General features: G+C 40.8%; 1 protein-coding gene across 1 annotated transcript; it reads right to left on the bottom strand.

Annotated features, from left to right (window-relative positions):
• Window positions 1-779: 779 nt before the first annotated feature.
• cpa4 (carboxypeptidase A4) lies at window positions 780-9,110 on the bottom strand. Its single transcript, XM_071490994.1, has 11 exons — window positions 8,954-9,110; window positions 8,043-8,124; window positions 7,265-7,399; window positions 7,007-7,105; window positions 4,941-5,042; window positions 4,473-4,574; window positions 3,708-3,818; window positions 3,329-3,419; window positions 2,379-2,578; window positions 1,939-2,023; window positions 780-1,107 (listed from the first exon to the last, which is right to left on the bottom strand). The coding sequence occupies exons 1-11, from the start codon at window positions 9,016-9,018 to the stop codon at window positions 920-922; spliced, it is 1,260 nt and encodes a 419-aa protein (XP_071347095.1). The 5' UTR covers window positions 9,019-9,110; the 3' UTR covers window positions 780-919.
• Window positions 9,111-16,037: the final 6,927 nt, after the last annotated feature.

Below are 16,037 nucleotides of genomic sequence, written 5' to 3'. Positions count from 1 at the left end.
ACAGTAAATACACAATGCTGAGAAAAGATTTCTGAGATTTCAGATTGCGCAGACGAGTTTTATAAATTCTTAATGGCTGATTCCCTCACTAACCATTACAGACGCATGTGTTTGTGTGTTGATTCAGTTATTTGTAGCCACTATAGATGTATTAAAAGCAGAAGGGGCCCACTGAGGCTGCATATGCACAAGGCCCAGATTTATGTGCATTGCCACTGGTAATATGTAACCGCAACTTCAGACCATTTAATAAACTATAGTCTTTACTTTTGTGGCTTAGAAAGCCCAAACAAGAAATGTTTATATAAAAATATCCAAAGCTCATGTCAAGTCCTGAATGTAAATGTAGTAATAAAAGTCCAGGTCTGGGCCTATTTTAAGACCAGGTCTATTTAAGTCTCAAATCTAAATTTACTGTAGAAACCCAAAGTAAGTTAATTAGAGTTTTATTCAGCTTTTCTTTGACCAAAAGTCATGTTGGAGCAAGTAACAGCACTGATTTAACATCTGAAATCTCAACATTTTCCATTGAATATTGAAATGGATTCAACAATATATAAATTGTCAGTTTGAACATATTTTAATGGTGTAATAAGTTAGATTACAAAGACTGTGTTAGGTGCCAAGTAATTATAGCTCAGTCCTGTACCTAATAAAATATTTCTCTACATTTATCAAGTCAAATCTCCAGTAAATAAATTAAAAGTGAGACTCAGGTGCCCATGCTCCGAGCATGTTGATCCAATGTGTCAAACAAATGAAGACAGACAAAAAGCAGGTCAGAACAACAGAAAAATTAATTTTATTGGTCAGTATTGAAGTCAGACGTCATAAATCATCATAGAATGATAAGTAATGACATTCTGCAAATTAAAAGCTGAGTCACCTAAAGTTTATCCTCCATCCGTGGTTAAAGCCATCAATAAGGATGGTCACGGACGTACTCCATGATGTGCTTCAGGGCCAGCCAGGTCTCAGAGGCGGTGGGGATGATCTGATTGGATGGCAGGATGAAACCATAGCGACCGGTGTCCCTCAGCTCGAAGGCAAAAGAGTATTTGATGCCCATATTGTAAGACCAGTCAATGCTGCCGCCACTGGCTTGATCTAAGAGGAGACATAGAGACGTGACGTTGTACCAGTAGTGTTAGTGGCATCAGTGCTAATGGGATTAATACTAATATTACAATTATTTTAGATGGACTGCAATTAATCTTTTCTTTTGTTTAATTAAGGATACATTTTTATTCCTGGTTCAGCTTCATGTTTTTCCTAATGTGTCCACATTTACTGGTTTTGAAGTTTAAAGTTTTATCTCAGTAGTTTGCTCTGTCTGTTTGTTATGATTTATATCTATATTTATAGATATAGATATGAACACCATACTAATAATCAATTGAAGAAAAGTCCTGAATTTACTTAAGAAAAAGTAAATTGAGAAAAGTACATTGAAGTACCAAAGTATATTATTGCAATTGTAACTTCTATTGTAACTTCTTCTTATACTGTTGGGTAGTTTAAATGCTGCACAGGAATGCATTAATTTTATAAACTGGTCATTTGCATGTAAAGTACAGAAGTATTATCAGCAAAATGTACTTAAAGGATCAAAAGTAAAAGTACTCATCACACAGGATAGCCCCTTTAAGAATATTATAATATTGTATATACTAATATATTATTAGCCCATTAATACTGATGTGTAATGTTTGTATATCCTTTGTATCTGTATATCCTGTATAGGAATGCATCATATTTTTTAAGCTGGTTATTTACATGTGAAATTTATATCTGCAAAATAACTAGTTTTAGTCCACTGTCAATGAATGTAGCTAAAAGTACAATATTGTACCTCAGTGTAGTGATGCAAAATTGGCATAAAATGGAAATACAAGAACTGTTGTAAGTGCAATACTTAAGCATGACAATGTTACTTACAGATGATGTTGCAGATGCTTCCAACTTTGTACCTGGTGCCATAGAGAGAAGTGAGTTTCTGCACTGCAGCTGTGCCAACAGCGTGCTACAGGGAGCAAAAAAAAAGGACATAATGAGGGAGTAACTGCAGCACTATGGGTCCATAAGGCTGTTATGTTAATAAACTGTGTAAATGTGAAGCAGAATATGGGTGAGAGAAGTTTACTTGGCTGACATGAGGGAGATAATTTGTCCGGATTTCTAGCAGTTTATAATTCATCAACCCCGGGGGAAAATTATTTGAATTTTCAGCTATAAAACTTGAACTAGCAAAGGAACTGTGAACCCCAGTTATAAATCTAAAGACTAGGAGAATACAAAGATTTTAAAATTCTACATCATCTGCTTTCAGCAGCCTCTCTGATTTACCATGTGCCTCCTCACAGTTTCTCCTCTCTTACCAGCTCAGGCTGATGGGGCACGTGTCTGCAGGAATAGCCGTAGGGGTACATGAGCAGCTGGGAGTAGGCGTGGACGGAGATGAAGGACTTGAAGTTGCCGTGGTTCTTGATCAGGTTCACCACGTTCTTCACCTCGATCTCAGAGTGAGCCGAGGGGCCGTGGTAGGAATCAGAGCAGGGATTCTTACTGGCACCGGGACCTGGAGGGAAACGTTGACATTGAAACATATCATGAGGAGATGAGACACAACAACACAGAACGAACTGACAGATGGTAGAAACCCGCAGGATTTCATGTCCAATTCAAGACGGCTCAAAGTGCACAACAAACACAATGTTACATGTACACACATATACACTACTTATTAAGCCACTTTATCAAATACACGTATAACTTCTAAAGCAATCCAATACAGAGGTGTATGCTCATACATCACTCAGTATAATGTAGCCTAGTACAAAACCACCTTTAACTATGACCTTAATAATAAACTTATAATTTAATTTAAATATTTCTGACAAGAAAAACTGAACTTTATTATCTTTGTAAAGGTAAAATTCATGGCAGAGCTTTGTATTGGACTGGAACATATTATACCTAATAAAGTGGCCAAAATAAATCAAACACATTTCCTACATAAATTTATCTCAGTGAATCTTTTTTTACAGGAGACCAAACTGTTTAACACAGAAACTGTTTTCATAGAAATACTTCATAATTTCTTACATAGAAACATTAATTTAAAATGTTAAAATCTTCCATAGTGTTATAATAATCTAATGTTATTTAGCTATTTGAGATCTGAGTCTGTGTAAACCTGAGTTGTTTATCTTTATCTTTAAAAGACATTTTTACAGACTACAAAGTGGTTTGTGTCTGCTCAAGAACAAAAACAAACTTGTACAACACAACGTTTATGAGATGCATTTACTGTCTCTTCTATACTGACCGCCAAAGCCAGCATCCCAGTTCCTGTTGGGATCGACTCCACGGCACACGGAGCCTGAGATCTTGGAGCGAGTCTTACGCCACATACGGTCCTGTACATCAGATGTGTCATCAGTCAGTATGTATCATCATTTTCCTCCTGCTATTTAAACTGTACATGGTTTTTTTATGTGACTGGTGAGTTACATGACCCTTAGGTCCTTCACATCCTGCCAGTGTGAAAATACACCTCATTCTGCTCCATCATGGTTAAAATAACTGGTTTCAACAGTAGACTTTCATCATGAAAATATCTCAAAATATCCACCTTACACACTACACAAAATAACATTTTCACAGTAAAACAGAAAGCCTGTGCGGAGATGATGCAGCTGACGTACGTTGGTGTGGGTGTAAGCATAGCCGTCAGGGTTGGCCAGGATCAGCATGTAAATGTCCATGGTGTTGAGGAGAGAGGTCAGGGAGGAGTCTTTGCCGTAATCAGTGGCAATCTAAGCAAGAACACAAGGCAATGATTTTCAAAAACAGGGATTGATCGGTCATATCTTATGACTTTTAAGAGACATCCTGCAACAGTAAGAAACTGAGAAGATTCCCAAGGAGGAAACATAAAGCCACATGAACTGAGACATTGGATTTAACACATGTTGTTGAGTCTAAAACAAGATTAACAGATGCATTGATACATAGTGTGTGGCTTTTTTGGGAATAGGTGTAAGAAGCTGTTTATTTCTTGTAAACTCATATACCATTATAAAGTACAATTATTGTTCTGGTTGCAGTTTAACATTATTTTCATTTTCTGTTAATCTGCTGATTATTCTCTCAATTAATTCATAAATTGATAATTGATTAATTAAAAGTGGCATCTTCAGATTCCCTGTTTTGTTCAACAGATGATACAAAAATACAGTGATATTCAATTTGCAGTGAAAAATGACAGAGAAAAGTTGCATCCAGAGAAAGTTTGGCAGTTTTGATTGAGAAATGAGTGAAATGATTAATAGGCTGTCAAAAAAGTAATTTCATATCTGTCACTCAGCTGATTATTTCAGCTCTATTTATCATGTTAAGACTTTCAAAATGCACCTCTAAAACCCTTTTTTCTATCAGTTCAACATTATCCTGCTGACATCCTGTTGTACCTTGTTGGCTGTCCACACTCCAGTGGCCTGAGACACCCACTCCCTGGAGTGGATCCCTGTGTCGATCCAGATCGCAGGACGCTTGTTGCCCCCAGTGCTGAACTAAACACAAAAGAGAATTTTATCAAAATAACTAATATTTTTCAATGTAGTCATAAAAAAATGTCATCTTGGACATTGAGTTCTCCTCAAAAAGTTGTTGTTGTCAGAAAGTTTTATTTCTTCTCATAAGCTACAGATGAAGAGTTAAACTGGTTAAAATAGTAAACACTAGTTAACAGGTACTTGCTGTACTGACCCGGCGCAGACCCTGAGACTGTTGTGTGACATCAAATCCACACCTTCACTGTGTCTGATGTAGCTTCGCAGCTACATGAGTCCTGCGTTCACACATTTCTCACAGAGCACAGATGGGCAGGTTCAAACACGTGCCATCCTTTTGTGTTGTATGAGGTATTGTTATCCCACCTTGAGCACATACATGGGCCTGTTCTCATATGATCTCCCAATTTCCTGCTTGGTGACCAGGTTCGGGTGCTGAGCCACCAGGGTGTCCATCCAGCTGTAGATCTGTACGGGAGATGGTTTAAGGCAGGGGTCAGCAAAACCATGGGCTAGTTGTCTTTCAGCTGTTCACTGTATTAAAGAGCAGCTTATGTTAATATTCACTGTCAAAGAAGACAAGATGGTGCATACTGTGTTACCTGTACACAGTGCGTTACAAGGTCCTATTTACTGGCATTTATATGACACTATCTACATTTATGAAAAAAGTTTTACTGTTGAACTGAAATCTTCAGCTTCTTTCAAGACCCCACAGGCTGATTTTGTGTTAGATTAGTCAGGTATGACCACGCAGGATAATGAAGAAAACACTTGTTTTGTGTTTCTGTTTTCTAAACTTAAAACCTCAATCAGTGTTCAAAGATGTTCAAAGACAAGATAAACTCTGTTTTATCCTCTGCAGTGATGCTTTTTGTACCAAAGACATGACAGCGTGGAACTTGTTCAGATAATGTAGCCACATGTACTCAGCTCATGCAGCTCATATGTCTGACTGTGCTGCGAGTCCATCTGCAGATGCTGAATTAAACTTGCAGAAAGACAGCGTCTGACTTTGTGCTTTACTTAGCAGAAAAATTGCCACCACAGGGGCACCACAATATTTTTGTTAGCAGGCCAGATTTGGCCCACAGGCCGCTGCTTGTGTACCACTGACTTAAGATATACTGAAGACAGTAAATGTATACAAGGCTGACTAATAAATATTACTTGACTAATTCAGGAAAGGCCTGTTCTGATCGGCTCTACTTCTTTTTCATCTTAGTTTAATTTTGTCTTTGTCCAACACTGTATCTGGTGACCTCACGTCTAATACCAGTCTCAGCACAAAACAAAACCAACACATTTTGAATTCAAATCCAGTCCTTGGCTGTTGGCTAATTAGTCTACTAATAGATACATAATAGTACGTGTATAATAATATTAAATACATGTGCAAATTGCAAGAATGTTGTTCTCAAAACATTTAATTAAAAAGTGTGCTTTCACAGCAGAATAAATGACAGGTGCATCAGTGGAAAACACAGTTTGGATAAAAACAAGAAAACTTTCCTCACTAAGTCACCTGATGAAGGTCGAAGAGAGAGAAAACATTGGTGAGACAGTGAGACAGTGAGACAGGGTGCTGCTCATGGTTTTTTATTGTTATTCAACTGTATTATCTTCACATTGTGGCTGTGATGGGAAATCTATGCATTTCCATTTATTTCATAAAGAGATTTTAGACTGATTTGTAATATTCGGCCAGTCTTCATTTTGCTTTTAGATGACTCCAGTGTTTAATTTAAGTAGAGACTGTTTTATTTTATGCCTAAAGAGTTAGTCCACCCCCCCCACCCCAGGGCTAACTCTGAACCAAGATCCTTGTTTCCAGATCAGTGGCAGTGGAAAAGAGGAAACATGGAGAATCATTTTCTGTTTTCTAACAGTGTTGTGGAGTAAATGGGAAATAGTTTTCAGAGACAGAAATATACAGCACTGAGGAGACTGTCAATCATTTTTGTTTGTTAGCAGAAATACTGAGCTCTGCCACATTACGACGCCACAGTAGCTCAACAGCTACAGGTTGGACAGAGATTAGATGTTACTGAAAGTGTTTTTTTCTGCTGGATTGAATGAAGCTGAACATCAGCCATTTTTCTTTGAAGAACGTCTTAACTTTTTCCTAGACTTCAGGGAAAAACAGTGCAGATTGATGTAGCCATGAAGTAGTAGCTGTGCAACAGATTAATTTGGACATATGGAATCTATTACTTTGATCTAAGTCACAGCCAAAGTCTTTGTTTGTGAAACTAATCCCAGGAGTCAAGTCCTGTTTAACTCTATGTGTCATTAATCAGTATTTTCATGTCCAGTCTCTGTTCGATATGAAGCTAAGATGAGTTTTGATGAAGTGTTTGGGTCTTGACCATGAATATCTTCTAATCTGCAGAGTCATGAATAAGTTGTGTGTCTGTGTGTAAATAGCTTACTGTCTCCAGACGATGATAGGCTCCAAAGTTGAAGCTCCTGGTGCTGCGCTCCTTCATCTGGTTCTCCTCCATCTCAGCCTTCTCTGCATCAAGAACCTCCTGCATGTGACAGCCAAGGTATCTCATATTCAGCATGGTAATCACTTCATTCTCAGCATCACATTGAAAAACAGACACAAGAGCACTGATGAATCCTCTGAACCAGTCTGACAGACAGGGATCAGCGTGCGTATTAACAAGCTCAGGTAAATTACAAACCTGAAGGTTGTCGATCATGACGGTGAAGGGGATGTTGTGGGCGTGGAGGTACTCCTTCACAGAGCCCAAACTGGAGCGAGGCACACGGATGTCGACAGGAAGCTCAGTGGAGACCGGGTGGAGCCAGAAGTCCAGCTGGGATGGGACAGGGAATGAGGAATCACAGACTGGACTCACCAGGAAGTGTACCGAGTGTAAATTGATCCAGTCGGCATGAACACATCCCTCCAGTTTTAGAAGCCCCTTCACCGGCTTCTGGACTTGTGCAAATGGCAAATAAGGCTACATGAATCGTATCATCATATTCTAAAGTTTAGCACGGATCTCCAAATGTTTAGAGTCTGTGAGTCCTACTATGAATCTAAAGTCAACTGAAACAAACATCCTCTCAATTAAGAGTCTGTTGCTGTAAAACCTATTGAGGATGTGTATTTATGAAACTGAAGCTTGTTCATTTATGTCTTTTAGGAGCAGCAAACTTTAATAAATAGCACAAATGAAGAGGAGAAGTTAATCGCTGGACTGTGTCTGCACTGAAGGGTGACGCACAAAACAACAGCCGGGCCTCTGAGAGTTCCTGACTCTCTGACATGAGGATGACTCCGTTAACCTTCAACCCACATGAACTCCCAGGCAGATTAATTCAAGCTGAACTTGGTTTTCACCTCCTGCACTTCTCGGAGGTTCATGAGAAAACTGTTTGGCACAAGCAGCTGAGAAAACTGGAGTGTAGGTGTTTGCACTGTATTTGTGTGTGTGTGTGTGTGTGTGTGTGTACCTCCCACTCCTGTTGGGTCTCCAGAGCCTGCAGGAGTTGGATCTCTTCCTCAGACTGCACATTGACCCTGATGACCTGATCTCTGGAAGATATCGTTTCAGTCTCTGGATATCATTTCTTACATTATTTATTATATTATTTTATATGATTTATATTCTGTTTTTGGTTTATTGCTCATACTCACTCAATCTATAGTAACTTCAGCAACAGAGGCACATTTATTTCACTGTGTACCAATGTAACAAGCACTTAATGGTAGAGAACAGACAGTGCTCAGACCCATGACTCCCACTTCACTCTCTTTAATAAGACTTTAATCTGAATTTCATCTTTTTCTCTAAACATTAAGCCTAGTCATGATCTGCCTTTTAATACAATGTACTTTTTAAAATTTGGTTAGTTATTTTAGTTGCTGAACGGAGGGCGTCTAATGGAGGAAAACCCACCTAGAAATAACTGCATCTTCAAATGAAACGACAGACTGAGTTAATGGAGTCTGAAAGTGAAATGAATGCCCAAATGAGGCTGATTCTGGTATCATAGTTATTTCATTTATAAGAAAATGTACTTAATAAGTTTAGAAACACTTGTTTCTATACGTTTTACTTGTTTCCTTGTTAAGTTTCTACAGAGCAACAGCTTTTCTGACTGCTGGAGATGTTAGGTGGCAGATTGGAGTTTCCTTTATCATACCAATAACTTATTAGTATTGAGATGAGTAAGAAAGGACAGGAAAATTCAATCATTAAATGACAAAAACAGCCTGCAGAGCAAAGCACTGAAACCCCTGTCACCTCCAACTTCTGTTCCAGTCACACTAAACACAAAGTTTTGAATTTCAATGTTAAAGCACAAAGAAAAAAAAACTGAGTAAAACCAGTGTAACTGTTTCGTCTTGCAGATAAACTCACCCAGTGAAAACCCTCTCGGCTTGAGCCCCAGCCACAAGCACCAACACCAACCAGAGGCCTCTCATCTCGCCTGTATTTTCTGGACTGTTTAGGGGCCACAAGTGTGTCAGGCATCAGTTCCTCTGGTCTCTTAATATCATCAGCACACAGGTGGACTGTTCCCATGCAGGAGAGTTAGCCCACTCTACTGATAATGACACAGCTCTCCTGAATGGAAAAAGTTATTTTTAATGACAAACGTGCTGACTGTGCTTGGTTTAATCTGCCCGGTGCTCAGCTGCAGATAGAGACACTTTACCCAGATGTTGTACTGACTTTAGTGAAGTCTGACACTATGGTCACAGTACGTGCAGGGCTGTGTGCGTTAAAGGGAGATGACAGAGATGTTTTCACTCTAACTTCTACAGATCAGCCCATAAATTTCTGGCCCATGAAATGAAGAAAATAAAATTCACACATTAACTCTGCTCACCTGTGTCCTGTATCACATCAAAAACATCATTTGTTTATGCAAGAAATCCAGGATTTACAGTCTGCTACACAACTGAGCCAAAGTGTCCTCCACTGGATTTGAACTCATCACTTATAAGGCAGTGGGGACAGGCTGCATGTTTCTCCCAGCTGTGAGCAGTCCGATCAAAAAACTAATGATGAATAGTTTCTAGGCTCCTGAGGTACAAGTTGTGAGTATTTCATAAGAAAGAAGAAAAGATTCATCATAAAAAATCACTTTGTATATCAGTGATAAATTCTTTCTTTGTTCTGAACTTGTTCTGAAGATTTACCTTGTGATCCTTTAAGGATTCAAACCCCCAGGTTGGGAACCAGCGCTTTCACGCAGATCTTATACAACGTATCTACGTACTTGGATGAAGCATTTTGTCAGCATGTAAAACTTTCTTGAAAGTGTAACTTAACATTCCCTGCAAGTTTTTTGCTGACCTCCAGTGGTTTCACTTCTCCTCTTGCTGCAGTGATGCACAGGTGTCACTGTCAGGTGTGATTACAGAGCACACTTCTGACCACACACACACATGAAACACATCTAAAACGTCCAGAGAGAGAAGCAAAGCACAGGATTTTAGCCTGTAACTCTGTAAACCCGTAACTCCATTCATATGAACATCACAAAGTTGTTTTTATAGCAGACAGTTCTAGATAAAAACAGCAACCAGGAATAAATACATTTAGCAAGATTTAAAGCTGTCAAACTAATTTGCAGGTATGTATGTATGAGTTTCTTTGCATTACCAATACTATATGCCCCATACTATATGGTATTCACACACCTAGGTCCACAAGGGAGACTAATTCTCTCTGTCTTTCTTGGCTGGCCTGACCAAGACCTTTGAGATGAACCAGGAAGTCAACTGCGAACCAGACCATGTAGCTGGATGGAAGAAAATCCCTGCAATCAGGCTCCACAATCTGGTTGAAATCCTGAAACCAGAGGGGTGGAGGAATGAGATATTCAACAGTTAAAAGATGAACCTGAAAAAATGCGTTGAGATCTAGAGTCCATGAGGAGTCACTGACTGGTCTGATGAGTATGGAAATGATGTGAATCATATGCTGTGGTCTTCACAGTCACCAGATCTCAACCCAAGCAGCACTGAAGCTGTTCTGGAGGCTCATCACCTGAGTGAGACGCTTGATGTTGTTTTTTCCTTTGATTTGTCTCCTGTCATATGAGTGTGTATGAGTGGACACAGTAATCAGTAGGTGGCAGTACACCACCACACTTCTCTAACAGGTCGCCACGCAGCAATAATAAACCCCATTTCTGGCCACAGTGAGTGACACCAGATTAAAGAGGCTGGAATTACCCTGAATCTTAAATTATTGATCACCCACTGAGGGTTTTTTGTCTCCATCAGTGTCATTATTAGAGCTTGGGAGTACGAGTGTGTGGGGCTACACTATATGACTAGTTAATTGATTAGTTGATTAACAGCAACTATTTTAACTTCATTAATTACTTGTTTGAGCCATTTTTGAAACAACAACACCAAATGTTTCCAGGTACCAGCTTCTTAAATAAGAACATTTTTTGGTCTTCTCTGTTTTTTGTGATTATAAACTCAGTATTTTTGAGCTTTAGGTTGGTTGGTTGGTTGGGAAAAATAAGATGTTTGAAGATGTCAGCTTGGGCTTTTGGGCATTTATACTATTTTCTGACTTTTTATAAGCCAAATAATCAACAGATTAATAGATAATGAAAATAACCTTTAGCTCAAAATTATATGTTTCTTAGTGTAGACTTGAGAAGTAAAACTGCAGGTCAGTCACTAAACTTTCAAACAGCATACTATTTACTGAGCACCCACTCATCCATATACAGTATGTGTAGGTGTTAACTGTAGACTCATAACTACAGTAATGTCCACTGGCCGTCTCTGGAAGGTCATACTTACCCTGCTGGAAACAAGTGACCATTACACCAGCATAATGTAATGAAAGAAACAGTGATGTCATGGAAACACAATCACATGTTATTACCGTTAGCAGAGGATTTGAGGTTTGTGTTAAGTTATTCATCCTGATATCAGCTGCTTGGTGTCAGAGCGTGCATCTCACAGCCTCCCTGTTCCCATCAGCTGCTGTGACATCCCTCCAAACCCTCCCTCCCTCTTCAGAATTAATAAAAAGAGGTTTTAACATGTCACTTCCCTTCCTTTTCACTCCCAAACAATCCCATGAGACAAAGTGGGAGGAGGGGGTTTAATAGGCATGGGAGGCTGCAGAGGACGTGGGAGTTGAGCTGGGGCTTTCCGTCTTCCTCATTGTGGAAATTATTTATTGCTATTCCTGCTGTGTGTGTGTCTAAAAGTTTAATGTCCCCATGAAAAGTGGCTTTACATGCAAATGTGTGTGTGTGTGTGTTTTCCTCCCTCTTTCCTCCCCTGTCATTTGCCTCTAAAAGGTATATGAACAAGGCACCACCGACGAGCTTGTTCCACATGACTTCCGCTGCTTCACTATAAATAGATCCATTTACATTGCATTTCATGGCTGAGCTCTCCCTCAATATTTCAGAGCCCCACCAGTAAATTGACCATTAATCATTTATTACTCACTTGTTCATCTCATTTTGCACATAGCATATGTGTAGATACTGAAGAGCATTTGCCAAAACAAGCATTTTTTTTTAATCAACACAAACTGAAACTGAAAGAGAAAAGATGAGTTTGCACACGTTTTATTTCAGTGTTTGTGGTGGGAGTCCATGAGCTGCCTTGCTCATATGTCACCTGAGCACATCTCGCTCACGTGATTTGTGTCCAGTCTGCTGGTCAGATGACAAGAGGCAAGGAGAAGTCTGCCACCTGTGACCTCCTGTGGTGAGGAAATATCTTTCCTCTGATTTGATTACAGTGTTAGATATCAGTCTATGACATCTAGCGTGCTCCTTTAATGAGTAAGTGTTGAAATTTACTTCCATGTCGGACCAACCTTCCCTCATCTTGCTCCATCTACAACAGAATAATGTTTGGCAGTGGGTGTGAACAAGATGTAATGAGAGTGAGAAAGTGACAGTTTCTCTACTGGTGAAAAAGTCAGAGCCAGACCTCTGATTTAAAACTCATTGTGACATGTCTCTTGTACTGAATAGAAAATATTGACTGCGTCTAGACAGAAGCTTTGATTGATTCCGTGAGAATGACACAGAATATTTCAGATGTAAAATGAACCATAGCTGACCCATTATCTGCTTAGTTACCAAAACACTATGCCCCTGCATGGCACGTAACACCCCCACCCATACAAGTCCAAACATAATGTTTGGAACCATACTACATAACAACCTACCTAACTATACAGCACGTGATAGTGCATCAGCAATGATATTTTCAGATCCCTTCTTATGACTTATTTCAAGGTTGTAATTTTGAACAATCAGGGACCAACGCATAAGACGATGATTGTGGTTGTACATTCTTTGAAGGAATACCAGGGGATTATGATCAGTGAAGACCTTGATAGGCTTCGCACTTGACCCTAGGTAAACCTCAAAATGCTGGAGGGCGAGCAAGAGTGCAAGAGCTTCTTTCTCAATGGTGGAATACTTGAGTTGGTGTTTGTCAAGCTTGCGAGAGAAGTAGCTCACAGGATGATCGATGCCTTGGTCGTCCTCTTGCAGAAGCACAGCCCCAGCCCCAACTGCACTGGCATCAACTTCCAGTTTAAAGGGCAGAGAGAAATCCGGGGCAGACAGAACAGGAGTGCAACAAAGTAGACCTTTTAGGTTCTCAAAAGACTGTTGACACTCACCAGACCAAACAAAGGGCTTTGAGGGACTGGTTAAAGTTGTCAGTGGGGCTGCCACAGAGGAAAAGCTTTTGCAAAAACACAGATAGTACCCAGCCATCCCAAGGAAACGACGCAGCTCCCTCCTGGTAGATGGTACTAGGAACTCAGCAATGGCCGTGATTTTTGCATTTGCAGGACATGCTCGTCCTTGACCAACCTGTTGACCAAGATAGAGAACAGTACCCTTCCCAAACTCACATTTAGCAAGGTTCAAGGTCAGAGATGCAGCCGACAGGCGGTTGAAAACTTCTCCCAGTATGGTCATGTGGCTGACCCAGTCCTCAGAATACACAACAATATCATCAAGATAGGCCTTACAGTTAGAAACATCCCCCAATACTTTATTCACTAGCCTCTGAAAGGTAGCAGGAGCATTACACAGTCCAAAGGGCATAACCGTGTACTGGAGGAAGCTGTCAGGGGTTAAAGGAACTTGCCAATATCCCTTTAACATATCATGTTTACTAACATATTTTGCAGGACCGATCTCATCAATACAATCATCAATACGAGGCAATGGATGTGCGTCTGGGACAGTGATAGCATTAACCTTGCGGAAGTCAGTACAAAATCTCGGACTTCCATCAGATTTAGTATCCAGGAGACAAGGGGAACTCCATGGACTACAACTTGGTACTGCAAATCCATTCTGCATCAGATATTCAACTTCCTTTTTCATGGCTTCTCTTTTAGCTGGACTAACCCGATAGGCCTGCTGTTTGATTGGCATAGGGTTAGTCAGAATAATATCATGTGTGATGGCAGGAGTTTGGGAGGGAATGTCACTGAAAAGGCCTGGAAAATCGGATATAAGCCTCGTAATGTCAGCATACTGGTTATCAGGGAGATAAGACAGATAGTGAGGCAAATCAGACAATACCTCAGTGTTAGTTAGTCTTGCCCCCTGTGGTGTGGCATTACGCATCACTAAGCCATCATCACCTCAGAGATGGATGCCATAGGTGAGACAACAGTCTCATCATGGGATGTTGATGGCCCATTTTTAGCCTCTCGGGAGTGGTACCGTTTCATCATGTTGACATGGCACACCCTGGTCTGTCGCCTGCGGTCAGGGGTTTTGATAATATAGTTGGTGTCACTCAGTTTTTGCTCTACCACATACAGACCTGAAAATCTAGTGGAGAGAGCAAAGCCAGGTACAGGTAGGAGAATCAAAACCTTGTCACCTGGTTGAAACAAGTGAACCACTGCTTTCTGGTCATGGTGTTGCTTCATCTTTATTTGGGAAGAGGCCAGAGCATCCCTAGCCAAAGAGCAGGCCAGTTGGAGGCGCTCTTTGAGCTTGGCCACATACTCTGGAATGCTTTTGACCTTCTGTTCTGGTATGAACAGATGTTCTTTAAGGACTTTTAATGGACTTCTGACCTCACGTCCAAACACTAGTTCAGCTGGACTGCAACTCAGTGACTCCTGTACTGCTTCACAGGCAGCAAACAGAACTAGGGGGACACCATCATCCCAATCCTTCTGGGAGTCATTGCAGTGCTTCCGCAGCATGGATTACATGGTTTGATGGAACCGTTCAAGTGCCCCCTGGCTTTCAGGATGGTAAGGGCCAGAAGTTATGTGATTAATGCCTAAAGATTTCAGGGCCTGGGCAAACACCTTGGATTTGAAATTGGTGCCTTGGTCGGTTTGGACCACCTTTGGCAGACCAAACACAGAGAAGAACTTTACCAGGGCCTTGGTGATTACTGGAGCTGTGATTTTCCGCAGTGGCATAGTTAATAGAAACTGATTCCCAGTATTATTTTTCGGCAGCGGTCCTACACAATCAACAATCACCCTATCAAATGGTTCACCTGTTACTGGAATGGGACAGAGAGGAGCAGGGGGGGGATCACCTGATTTGGTTTACCAGCGAGTTGGCACACATGACAAGTACGACAGTACTGAACAACATCAGATTTCAGTCCTGGCCAGAAGAAATGTTTAAGGACCCTGTTATAGGTTTTTGTGACCCCCATGTGTCCTGACCATGGGTGATCATGATCCAAGGATAGCACCTGGGAACGATAAACTGTAGGCACTACAACCTGATAAACCACGCCCCAGTCCTCATCCTCTGATACATCACTAGCCCAGCGGCGCATCAACAGTCCATGCTCAAGGATGTAGGCATCTTTCTTCTGCTTAGCTGCTTCCTGACTAAGAACAGAGGAGTGACATTTGATGAGAGTGATATCACCTTGTTGGGCCGTGATGAATTCTTTTCTGGTGGCTGGCACCCCTGGACTGGGGAGAGATGACATAATGTCCACTGGCTGGGCCTCGGAGGGACTGTTGGACTTAGTCACTACAACATCAGGAAACTGTTCTGCACCCAGAAAAGAATCAGATAAGTCAAGGCCATATTTTCTCGACTGGGCTCTGGTAACCACACAAGCAGGAAAAATATCAGGAAGTGTTTGTGAGGTGTTGGCAGACTCCACGTTCAAATCAGGATGGTCCATTACTTCAGGCATAACCTTGCCCCCGGCTAGGTCATTACCTAGTATAAAATCGACACCATTAATGGGCAAAGCAGGGAGGCCAGCAACTTTAAAGAATCCATTAACCAAGGAAGACTGAAGATGAACATGGTGCAAAGGAGCAGGTATGAAATTCATTCCAACCCCCTGAATGACTGCACTTGAGTGACAGGATGACTTGGAGGACAGAGGTAATATACCTTCTCGTATAATGGACTGAGAGCCTCCCGTGTCTCGCAGCATCTTTACTGGCAGCTGCTCTTTTGGATCCCCTGTAAGTG

Source organism: Trachinotus anak, unplaced genomic scaffold (genome assembly GCF_046630095.1).
Source record: "Trachinotus anak isolate AG129_WGS33_773 ecotype Australia unplaced genomic scaffold, CSIRO_AGI_Tana_v1 ptg000002l, whole genome shotgun sequence".
NCBI classification, from domain to species: Eukaryota; Metazoa; Chordata; class Actinopteri; order Carangiformes; family Carangidae; genus Trachinotus; species Trachinotus anak.
This window is presented reverse-complemented; position numbering and strand designations above follow the sequence as displayed.

Bases quoted from the DNA above. Each gene is read 5' to 3' on its own strand.
- cpa4 (XM_071490994.1), bottom strand. From the start codon at position 9,018: ATGAGAGGCCTCTGGTTGGTGTTGGTGCTTGTGGCTGGGGCTCAAGCC. The intron at 3,819-4,472 runs GTACAACAGGAT...GTTCTTGCTTAG, and splicing joins GAGTGTGGACAGCCAACAAG to ATTGCCACTGATTACGGCAA. The intron at 1,108-1,938 runs GTAAGTAACATT...GTCTCCTCTTAG, and splicing joins AAGCATCTGCAACATCATCT to ATCAAGCCAGTGGCGGCAGC.